Source organism: Eucalyptus grandis, chromosome 10 (genome assembly GCF_016545825.1).
Source record: "Eucalyptus grandis isolate ANBG69807.140 chromosome 10, ASM1654582v1, whole genome shotgun sequence".
NCBI classification, from domain to species: Eukaryota; Viridiplantae; Streptophyta; class Magnoliopsida; order Myrtales; family Myrtaceae; genus Eucalyptus; species Eucalyptus grandis.
The window spans coordinates 18,317,252-18,329,841 of record NC_052621.1 but is presented as its reverse complement, the minus strand read 5'-3'; the positions used below and the strand labels follow the sequence as shown (position 1 = coordinate 18,329,841).

Sequence of the window (12,590 nt, the reverse complement as noted above, 5' to 3'; positions counted from 1 at the left end):
GAATTAATTAGTCACACCGCCATCACTTCACCACGGCGACCGTGCGGTGGTGGTGGCCGAGGGACCTCAACTCAACCACTACCAGACAGTGGTTGTGTCCTCCAAGTCAACGCATCATGAATTAATTGGGTACGGTTCACGCTTCCATTAAGCTTTGGAAATAAGTATTTAGGGCTTAATATAATTAAGTATATTCAATAATCAAAATTAGTTTCGACTTAAAAAAAAAAAACTGAATTGAATGAAAAAATATCTCAATTTATTAAGTGAAGAGGGGTTTGCTTAATTTAATTGATTTGGCAACTGAAATTTTGCTTATTAACCTAAGGCCTACCAATAATATTCACAATTTCATATTTGGTAACTAACAAGTACTGTCCAATATTAATTTTCAACTATCATCAAATCACGTTTTATTTCATTTTTATAAGCACTTAAAATGGTCAAAAATTAGAAATTTAGTACTTGAAATTTGGAGTAATTATTTTTCGCTGTATCAAATGGGCATGTACTAAAACTTTGGTCACAACTTATTTTCATAGATGAATTAAGTTTAGCCTTGCCCAAAAGCCAAACAAACAAATAAAGTTGAGTCAAGTTGAAAGTCGAGCTATGTTACATAAGGTTTGATTTGAAATTAAACGTGCAATCGTTTGCTTTAAGCTATTAGGGTATAGTCTTGATCTTGACAGTTTATTTGGTTTGACATCTAGCTTTTAATTGACAACAAGGCTTGAGTTAAGTTCATGAATCTGCAGATCAACAAATTCTCCCCATATGCACAGGCTCAAGCAACACATAAGTCCTCAAATACGAAGCAGTCTGTATCAAACACACATCATGTACCTGGATATTTGTGTAAATACCATTACAATCAAACTTCTATTTAACACGAATCACTTAAAAGATTCAAAATATGTACAATATCGTCACATAGATAATTATACTATTCTTTCGTAATTAAACCTAGTTTTTACGAATGTTAGACATATATTTATATTTTGAAAAAAAAAAACTATCAAAAACCCAAAATTATGCCCAATGTCCCATGGACCTATTTACTCAAAATTTATACTTATGTGATATATTTATCCCAAATTTTAAGGTAAATGTGTGGCATAGATACACATTTAGATTTTTTATACTATAAAAAAGCATTCATAGTAAATACGTCACACCAATATAAATTTAAGATAAATATATTATATGGGTATAAATTCGAGATTTTTTGTGTAATAAAAAAATTCAACATAAATGTGTCATAATCAATATAATTTAGGATATCTGGCGACTTTCTTTTTTTAAGTGCGACCTACTTTTTCTTTTTTCTTTTTTTCATTAAAGGATTGCATACGCAAAGGTTTCCTTTTATTTTGAAAGAGGCAAATGGCACCCCCGCTAGGGAAAAGGGCCACCTTCTCGTTCACCGTCGAGTCCACGTCTCTCTCCGCCAGATGGCGCTGTCGAGGAGCGTTTGCCGTCATCTTCTCCCTTTTCCCGAAAAGAAAAAATCGCCCCGAAAGTCCCAACCACACCCACTCGCCTCGGTCGGGGAGAGCCCGGGAACTCGCTCCGTCCGAGCGCCACGTGGCCTCGCCCGGGGGCAATTCCGTACATTCGCAGTCGCCGATCGTATCCCGAGGGGCGAGGCGGGGCGCGGAGGAGGGACACGTGGGCATCGGTTTCGGAGCTGCTGGCAACGCGCCGGCGGGAGCGCGTGGGTCCGCGTGAGGAGACAGCTAAGCAGAATGCACGAGGCAAGTGTCCTGCTCTGTTTTCGTGCGTGCGTGCGAATGCGGTGCTCGAGTTTTGAAAATGACAAAAAACTATCGCAAAAATCTTGGATTACGTCCCATATTTACTTTACATTTTTTTTTCTCGATAGTGCAAAAAATTCTAAACTTATATACTTATAAAATTGATTAAGTTCTATCTGACGATAAAGTTTGCCAATAACAACAGACAAAAATTAGTTTACATGGACTTTTAGAAGCAAATAATATTGACGTGGCACCCATATGACTTGACAAAATAAAAAACAATGTTATTTTTGGCTAAAAATTATTTAACGAAATCTTAGTGAAAGGTGAATGTCCCACGTAAGTATCAATTTAGAATTTTTTTATGTTATGAAAAAATTTAAAGTAAATGTATCACTAATAAATATGATTTGGGATTTCAATGTCACAAAAAAAAAGTTTATGATAAATATATCATAATGGATATAATTTGAGTTTTATTTTTTATTTTTTTCCTTTTGAAATTTTGAAGAAAAGGCCATTTTTTTTTTTTTTCGGAATGATCCGATTTGGAAAACGGTAATTATTATTCATATTCATGGCACGGGAGACTTGTGAATTGAGAACCGTACGATCACCTTCATTAATAGTTCTTGGAAAAATGTCCTCAATTATGTGGGGGTAGAGAACACGTTCTCTAGATTTCATTGACGCGTTTTCTCCCTTTTTCACTCAACCGCTTTCCCTTTCTTGTAGCATCTCACCAGTTCAATTAACATATATTCATCAAATGTTAACCATTTTTAATTTGCAGCTATTAATATTTATCTTTTGAGTTTAAACAACAAAAAATTCTAAATTTATATATCGATGATAAATATACTATGAACTAATTCTTTTACTATAAAAAACCCAAATTTTACATACGTGTAACAATTGTATTCCAAACAAATTTTTTGAAAAATTCAACTCAATACACGTATGACAAATTTACTAAAAAATGATTTTTTGAACACTAAAAATTTCAAATTATTTTATTTGTGATAAATTTACTCTTCATTAGTTTTCATTAAAATTGGATTAATAGCAAAAATTTCAAATCAATACATCTATCAATTATTGTGTGTCATCCAACTCGATAATTTGAAAGTAAAATTTAGTAAGAGCTAATGAAGAATAAATTCATCATAGGTATATTAATTTGAAATTCTTTGTGATATGAACTTTTATTCTTTCAAAATATTAATATTTTGGATAATTAATTTTTACATTATTCATAAAAAAAGAAAAATAACGTGGAATGAGGACAAAGGGTCCTGGATTTGAGTGTTGAGTGTTTGACCTACCCAATGCCATTTGTTAGCTTCTGCTTGTGTGGGGCCCCGCTTCATCGAATGATGAAGCAATTGAAAATGCGCTCCTCCGCACGTGCCATCATCATCATCATTATTATTTTCACCAAAATATAAAAGGGAGAAAAAAGGAAGAGGACTTTTAGGGCTATCTTTAGGTAGAACTGCTGTTTGCTTCACTATGAAGCCGTTTTGTCCGTGACTCTGTCCGCCTACTGTCTCCTAGACTCCTAAACTTCACATTTTGCGGTGATTTTTGGCCCAAGGTTTAAATTTAAAACTTTTTTTTTTTTTTTTAGAATGAATGCCTTTGGAGGGGCATTAACTTAATATAACAAAGAGTTTCTATTTTCAATAAGCGAATTACGCATTTACTATCATATCTCCCTTGTATTTACCATTCATGTCGAGTTTTTAATTTTTTGTTAAATTTTGAATGAGTTAGTAAGCTGTTGACTGAGGGACATGGCTATCATGGAAAGCCAGTCACCATTTAGCTAATCTCCCTCGAAACCGGATGAAGCAAAGCCGATGTGAATGATAGGTCCGATGGAAATTCTTATAAATATGATCTGCCGTCTAAAACGGGTTCTTACGAAGTAAACGAGACAATGCTCGGTTGCCTAGATGCAGCTATCCGATCAATTTATATTGCGCTTAGCACATCTCGATGGTCAACGCAGAATTTTATTTTAATGGGAACATTTTATGGATGGAGTTGTTGTAATACACTATACATTATAAGCCACGGTCCCATCTCGCGTCCTGATCATGTAACACTTACAATATATCCATCAATGCAGTCCAAGGGAAGAGGAAAAGATGATTGACCGGTCCTCGATTCATATGGCTTAGCCCGAATCGATTGATTTGAGGACTCTGATTTGTTAAATTGGGTATAGTTACTGAAACGATGGAAATGGTTCTTTGCAACTTTCGTGCAATAACTTGGTCAATCCTTTGAGAATTTCGAAAATTGAAGGACGTAGGAGCCGAAAAATGATATTCTGCATTTTCGCTTCCGTGCTTGTTATTTCGCCCAATTGATCGAGGGCTTTTGTTACCCATGTGGTGATGTTTTATACTATCAAATTTTGTGTCCTAATTCAACATGTACATTGAGAACTAAGAACTTGAAGTTTTCACTAAAGCCGAGATAATAAAGTACATGAACAACCATTTTCAAGCTTCGAAGTTCAATTTCTCCGGTTGTTTACACGACAAAATTAGTTCGGGGCTTTTTGTCTTTTGTGATCACATGCTTCATTCACAAAGATCCGTGGCGGAATGTGATTCGGATCATGAAAAATTCCAGTATGAAGATTTTGATCTTACCTTGAGACTCAATAAGCATATTCTAATTGAGCGCTGATCTGTTGTTTCATTTTGGAATTGACATGCAAATCTTGCATCACGTTTGCCATTTTGATCTAATTTGATGCCCGGTTTCATATGAAATCTTGTTTACATCGTGCGGTTTGAATTTTTCCGGATGTGTCGGCCTTTGGGTTTCGAAGAACCGGCGGGGATATTCCAAGTTTGTATGTAAATGAATACTTATTATTTGGAATTCAAATGCATCGCTTTCTTTGATAGTGACAGTTTCGGTCTAAATGAGTGGTGTATGGTTAATTAGCTTAATTTGTTATACGTTAATCAAGTATACGTGTTATGAAGGGACAAGACATCAATAGTCTCGGGATATTTTCAATTTGTGCGATCAGGCGCTTGAATATCTTTTTCGACCATTTGGATCATTGAATTATATATATATTTAATTCGAATTGGTCTTTCTATCAAAACAATAAACTAAAATGTTGACGTGGTCCCGGAGTTGCTATTAAAGTGCAGCGGTGGCATCCCATGTGGCAAATAGAAAAGTTTCAAAAAGTTATAAAATAAAGCAGGCGTTTTTCAAAATTCTAAAAAATAAACATCTGGCCAAAATGAAAATGAATTATATAACATAGAGAAGGACGAGAGAAGCCGTGAAAGACAGGGAGGATGAAGTGTTGCATACTCGTAGACTTGCGAGTTCACATTCATTCTCGCGTAATCAAATTTGCGATAATCACTCTAACTATTAAAAATTCATTTCTATATCGTCTTTAAACACATATTTATTATGAAATACATGAATGGATATTTATTATATTCATTTTATCTAATGTACTTATTATAGTACATTTGTATCCTACATTTTAAATACATCTTCCTATTTAATGAATGTTCATCTTCCTATCCAATATATGTATTATATATTAATGATAAGTGCATCATTGTTTTATTATAAATAAGAGCTTAGTTTTGTCATAGTATATAGATAGTGAAAATGAAATTTTCTCCTCTGGCTTTCTCTACTATCTTTAGTACTTTCTTTACTCAATTTATCTATTTTCTCTATTATATATTTGTAACGCAATATTTTACAACACGTTATCAGCATGAAAATCTACCAATTGAGTAAGTAATTTTTGCAAGGTAAGTGTTCTCTTTATTTTCATTAATCAACTTATACTTCATCTTCTCCTATCAATTCTTCATTTTTCTTTTTCTTGGCTTTAAACTAGTTTCAATTTTAAAAGTATTATTTTGTGGCGGTGGATATTTGGAAATCCTTATGATTAATTTAAGGATTTTTTTTTGCAAAAAATTATGGCAAATATTGAAAAACCCAAATTCTACATCTTAAAAGTGAGTGAAAATAATTGTCTATCTTGGTACATTGACATAGAAATGCATGCAAGGTCTTGCTAATGCAATTATAGAAGACGGAACCTTAAACGCAAAAGATAAAGCAAATGCACTGATTTTTATTCGTCGTCATTTGCATGAAAGCTTGTATACTAAATATTTATCCGTTCGAAACTCTCAGACCCTGTAAAAGAGGTTGAAGGATAGGTATAATCATACCAAGATTGTTATCCTCCCTTAAGCACCATATTATTGGCAAAATCTCAGATTGTAAAATTTTAAATCAATGTCTAACTATAACTCTGCTTTATTTGATATTATTTCTCGGCTTAAGTTATGTGGTATCAAGCTCATTGATGCAAAATTGTTAGAAAAAACTTTCTCCGCCTTCCATGCTTCGAATATTATATTGCAACAGTAATACCGGTAACGTTAGTTTGCCACATACTTTGAATTAATTCCTGTACTCCTTACTGTAGAGCAAACTAATGAATTGCTACTAAAAAATCATGATTTTAGACCTCCTCGCTCAAAAACATTGCCTGAAATATATGCTAACTTTGAGAAAAATACTGACCATTTTAAGGGCTATAAGCGCAGATAAGAACATAATCCTATAAGAGATGGCAGGAAATTCAATCGTCCTTGGAAATCAAAATTTGGCCTAAATCATGATAAAGAAAAGAAGCCAAAGAAGGTGACTAATGAAAGTATTTGCCATCGTTGTGGCATGACTGGGCATTGGTCATGTACTTTTTGTAAGCCAAAGCACTAATGTTTGGGAAGTTATAAAGAAGGGGTCTGCTAGTTCGACTAAGATAGGGTCTGTGGCTAAGAAAAAGAGGAAAGGAAAAAGTGTAGTCTTCAGGACCCCCAAAAGAAAAAGACCTATCCTATTGTTACAAGATGAGGATGAGGAAGAACTGACGAAAATACTCTCTTTGATATTGTAGCAAACATTGTTATGAGAGACCTTGTCATAGGTGTGGCAGAATCTAAAGAAGAAGCTGAAGACATTGAGAAAGATAAAAAAAGAAGAGAGTGAAGAAGAAGAAGTGGGAGAAAAGGAAGGAGAGAAGGAAGATAATGATGAAGAAGAGGAAGAAGGTGACCAAAATAAGGAAGAGTCTGACAAAGAAGCAGATGATGTTGTAGGAGATGAGATCGAGGGAAATAATCAACAAAAAAGTGTTGAGGATACCGAAAAGGAAAGTGATATAGAAGGTGGAAATATCATTGCTTAGATTGAAGGCACAAAAACGAGGAGTTGTTGAGTGAACTCCTCTTTGGGGGCAGGATGCAGAACTAAACTTAAGTGATGATATCAGCCGTTCTCCACCAGACGGAGAGGACATCTTTGTTTTTCATTTCCCTGCAGATTCTATAGGCAACAAGGAACAGCAAGCTGATATTTAGGGGGAGTAAAATATTTCCAAGGTACAAATTGATTTTCCTTCAAGTTTGAATATCCTTCCAGTTCACTTTATGGAGGCTAGTGCTTAGACAGAATCAAATCCAAATTATCCTCGGATAGTTGAAATCATTATGGAGATTAAAGCGCAACAGTATGGCATAGATGTTGAAATCCAAAAACTGCACACATCTCTTGATACTACAACACAATCTCTTAGTGAAAAGGTACAGCCTCTTGATGAAATGGTTCAGAATGTTAACCAACAAGCCATTCAAAATTTGCTAAGGTCAAGACTACCTTTGGTTAATGCATGACCAAGCTTAAGGAGACCATGCAAAACTTAGAGGATTTCCATTTTGTTTGAGTTCAAAGAAACCCCTGATCTTTTCAAAAATCTTTATCTCTTAGTGACTTTTGTGTGTTTTGATTCGTTTTTGTGTTGGTTTGATCTTCTCTTTTACCATTGACAAAAAGGGGGAGACTACGTAGATTTTAAGTGCTTTGGTGTGATTGTGTAGATACTTGCAGACTTTTTGAGTTGGTGATTGCTTTTAATAAATATTATGCTTTTTTAATGATTGCTTATTCACAAATGATATAAGCTGCGTTGCTTAAGTGTTGTTTTATAGGTTAATATAGACTTTGTGTTTAAATTCGTATGGAAGTTTTGTCACCATAAAAAATGAGGAGATTGTTAAGAAAACTCATATCAAGATTTTAAAGTTGACAAAACTTTTTGTTTCTAATGCCTATCTTCCGTATAGATTATTTATAAGTTGTTTTTCTATTCCTTTCCAGAAGCATATCCCACTCTGATGAGCCTAAAACGAGATCAAGTCTAGAGCTAGGAAGAATCTAGAACCAGACTTAATGACATTGCAATGCAAATCTAGAATAAACTTTATTTGGGAACAATTCGTCAATGACTATCTTCTAGCTAAGGATTTTACTTACCTTATTCAAAAACATGGATGGAGTCAATTATATATTGATAAAATCAATCTCGAAGATAAGTTTCATATGAGAAAGCATCACTTATGGAAATCAAAATTCTGACTGTATGGGCGACTAGAATCAAATGGAATTTCCATTTTTGTCTTCAACAGCCATAAAATCTCCTTGAAAGATTTTGTTTAATGGTTTGATTGATTTCCTCTGGAGAATATCAATGGCTAATGTTGCATGGTGGAATATTTAAAGGAGGTCATTTGGTCAAGTTGAACGGGAACATGAATTTAGAATTCCAAAGTTTGAAACTTCTCTCTATTACTTGTCTTCGTCCATGAGTATTACAAATTGTGATCAAGAGAAATACACAAAAAAAAGTGTCTTAGTCGGTTAGAGAGTTCTATCATTGAGTGTTTGTACTTATAAATTGTAATTCTTTGTCGATCCTATAGTGAAATCCAACTAGTAAGCTATGTGTGAGAGAGTGAACATAAGCTTAATCTAAGTCGAACCATTATAAAATTAGTGTGCATTTTTCTCTTCCGTTAGCTCTTTCATTTAAAATCTATTGCACACTTTCTGGTTATTGCAGAAGTCTGGTGTTTCACGATTCTGATCATCTTCCAAACTTTGCTTACAACTTATTGTTTTTCACATTTATTTGTCAAGATTTGAACACCTATTCACCCCCCCTAGTAAGTATTATTTCTAGCTACATCACTTTTATCATTTGCTACTTGTTCTTAGATTGATGCATCTTTGATTGGCATTTTTCTGCAACACTTTCAGATAAATTATCACCACAGATTGAAGAGAATGAGGAGCATCTATGCCATGTTCTTTATTTCAGTGCCGTGTGTAGTATTATGTATAACCACTAAGTATGATATTTCACAAGTTATAAGTGTAGTTAGTTGCTATATGAAGTGTCTTGGTGAAGTTCATTAGAAAGTTGCAAAGTAGATCCTCAGATATTTGAAGGGAAACAACAGAATTGGGGTTAGTATACCGAATGGATAACAATGGTAGTGATGCCAATGGTTCCGTGGATTTAGATCACACTAGTGACTTAAATGATTGTAGATTTTTAGTAGGGTACGTGTTTACACTATCAGATAGTGCAGTCGGTTAGAAGGCATCATTATAGGGTCATGTTGTCTTATTTTCGATTAAGGCAAAGTACATGGCAATAACTTTTATAGTGAGGGAGGCGATATGGTTACGAAGTTTGCTATCGGACTTTGAGTTAGATTAGAAAAGTGTCGATATACATTATGATAACTAAGGCGTGATATATAATCTAGTTTATCATGCGCGAACAAAACATATCAACATCATGTACGGCTTCATCTGAAATATCTTAACGATGGGTAATGTTATTGCGAAATAGATTGCACAACAAAAAACCCAACATATGTCTTGACTAAGCCTGTTCCTTTGACAGAACTTAAGCTTTCAATTGGCTTTTGTGAAGAATAAGACCTTATCAAGGCATTGGGGAGATAGAATGGATAATAATCACTATGACTTGGCTTTAATTATCGAGTTAAGGTGGAGAATTGTTAAATCAGTGTCTTGAGTTTGAGTTCTCACGGATCCGATTTGTTGGAAGATCCCTCATCCAAATCAAATATGTTTTTTTCATTCTTGGGCGTTGGTTCTCCATATTTATCCAGTGGGGCAACGCTGCAAATATGAATCCAAGTTTGACTCAAAAAGTTTTGCACTAAAAGACAAAATAAGAGGCGCGCAATTATATTATATATGGATATTTATATTTTCAAGAATATGGATCAGCATACGCAACCTTGCCATTGAGAGTTTGTTATTTGGTATCATGCAAGGGTAAAAAGGACATGTGTGAGAAAGAAACAAAAGCAAGCGTTTACTTTTTACTCCTCTCTCCTGCACTAGTTGTGCCCATATGTAAAAGAAAAACAACGGTTTGTAGGTTCCTTCGGCCGAAGAAGATTCCAATAGTGAAAGAGCCGCCCTATGAAGAAGGGAAAAAGAGGAACGTGCAACATTCTTGATTTTCAGCCGTACCAGAAAAGCTTTTGCTTGGACCGGACACCAGTGATTTTGTGCCATGAATTTACATATAATTGAATTATTTATTTGTAATACTTTAGATTTGAGCTTAAATTTAAGCATGTGAGCAATTATAATGATAATTTTTCGATCATAATGGATTATTTACTATTAACACTTTTCGTGAATGTAAATATCGAAATTCGGATCAAATCATGTAAATCCCCTATGTCCTACTATTCCTCATTTATTTCTTTGATGTTTTTTGCATTGACTCTATGGGTAAGATCTTATGGTTTTCGCATTAATATTTTCAAGACATAAGGCATTATCCTAGAGTCAGAGGGCTATCCTTGTAGCAGCAATAAGAGGACCAACTGCGTCTTACACGGAAGAATGTCCGTACGGTTCATAGGCCATGTACACTATGCATCTATGTCTACAATCGATCATGTGGGGGTTGTGGTGAGATCCACGATGTGATATTGGTATGCACGATCCACAAATCATGCAAAATCTTATCCTCTTAATAACGCCTATGCCGTAAGGCCATTGCCGAGCACGCTTAAAGAGGCAAAAAAGAAAGATAAAAAGCATGTACCTGTACCTGATGTATCATAGACGTTTTCGACGGCATGAACTTCTAGAACGACTGTTATTCATTAAGCCATAGCACACGATTTTCGCGACACAGAACGAGGATCACATGTGATTGTTCTTGGTCTTCCTATTCCCAAATAGCGAGCTCAGCCCGAACATATCCCCTGCAGGAACGTTGAGAACGACAGGACTAACTTGAAGAGCTCCTCTCTGTTGGTGATGAGACCCGCAACACCTGGACGAAGAGGCCTTTTGATTGTTCTTTGTCGCCGAACACTGCGGTGGAGGCAGTCCTTGCCGATGCTGCTTCATGTCCGGGGAAGATGACCCGCTCGAGTTGCTCCGCGGCATGAGCGGCAGGAAACACAAGCGAGCTCCGTGCGAATTCACCGACCCCAAACTGCTACTTCGCCCGAACCTCCAGAATGACCTCGACTGCTTGTCGTCAGCCCGTCCTCCTCTCGACCTCGCGTCCTTTATGTTCCCACCATGTGGCATGTCGCCATCGCAATTAGCTTCCGGATCCGGCGATATCATGTTAGCATGCCTTGTCGGATTGCAAGGTATACTCTCTTTAGGAGAAGGCAGGGATGGCAGCGGACAGTTACAGTGCCTCCGTCTCTCAGGACCATTCTTCTTCTTGACGGGGGCTGCGAGAATCTTGCCATCGGAGAAGAGCTCATCTGCGGAGGACGACTCGGGTTCAAAGCTCTCCGAGAGACAGAACTCAAAGTCATTCCTCGAATCTAATGCCGGAAGACAGGTGGTAGTAGGGTTCGATGGAGAAGAGTGTATTGCTTTCTGTGCTGCATCCAAGTCGCACAGATTGAAAGAGAACGAAATCCTCGGGCTCAAAGCAGAAAAGTTCTCGGGGTTCAGCTGATCGACGGACATTTGTGCACCTAACTTCGAATCGATGGGAGGATTCTTATCATGCCATGAAGGGTGTTTTATAGACCACAATCTTATGATAGTCCACTCAAAATCAAGAACCAACAAGTGGGGGAGACTAAAAAAAAGCAAGTCGTGGAGTCACAGGATCTCTTTATACAGGAGTCACGAGAGATGTCAAAAGTTTGGGTTAGATTTTCTCTCCTCCTTTTCCTGGTGTTTCCTGGAAAGTTGAAAGAGAAAGGTTTTGAAATGTCTAGAGAGAGAGAGAGAGAGAGAGAGGGGGAGCGAGGGAGGGAGGGACTGACATGAACCGAATCGTCTGACCGGGGCTTATCTTGGTGGAGCCGAAGTCCATCTGTTTTTGGTTATTTCGTTCGAGTCTTGGAGGTTGGCGAGTCGCTCTCACCTGCAAGGCAGCCGTGTCCAGTAGATTTGCTGCTTTATCAGAAACAAGCAAATCTCTCAACTTTTCTTTTGAAAACCCAATATGGTGACGGTGACAATGACGATGAGGTCGTCATCACTTGGTCATTCAAGCCAAGCCTGACGTGCACAGCATCACCCCTTCGAATACATGGAATGATACCCACAAAAGATCCAAATTCGCAATTCCTCCTCCGACAACCACTGAGAACATCGTTCCATGTCCAACCGACTATTTCCACGGCCAATTTCGGGTAAGGAGTCTAGCATGATGCGATTAAATTGGCGTCCGAGCTGCTTATTCATCGAAATTGACTCTACGAAGGCTCAAGGGCCAGAAAGAACGTGCTTATTGCCATCAGCACAGCGTATAATATTTCATATTCATGTATTTTCTGAAGGTACAATTAGTTGTCATAGCCTGTGCCGATAAATGATCTCGTGTGTTGCTATGTAGAATATTAGGAGGGGAGATGTTGCATTGGCATCTAAAAA

General features: G+C 36.5%; 1 protein-coding gene across 1 annotated transcript; it reads right to left on the bottom strand.

Moving 5' to 3' along the window:
* Positions 1-9,655: 9,655 nt before the first annotated feature.
* LOC104422108 lies at positions 9,656-12,087 on the bottom strand. Its single transcript, XM_039303428.1, has 2 exons — positions 11,978-12,087; positions 9,656-11,892 (listed from the first exon to the last, which is right to left on the bottom strand). Exon 2 carries the CDS (start codon positions 11,670-11,672, stop codon positions 10,881-10,883), a length of 792 nt encoding a protein of 263 aa, XP_039159362.1. The 5' UTR covers positions 11,673-11,892; positions 11,978-12,087; the 3' UTR covers positions 9,656-10,880.
* Positions 12,088-12,590: the final 503 nt, after the last annotated feature.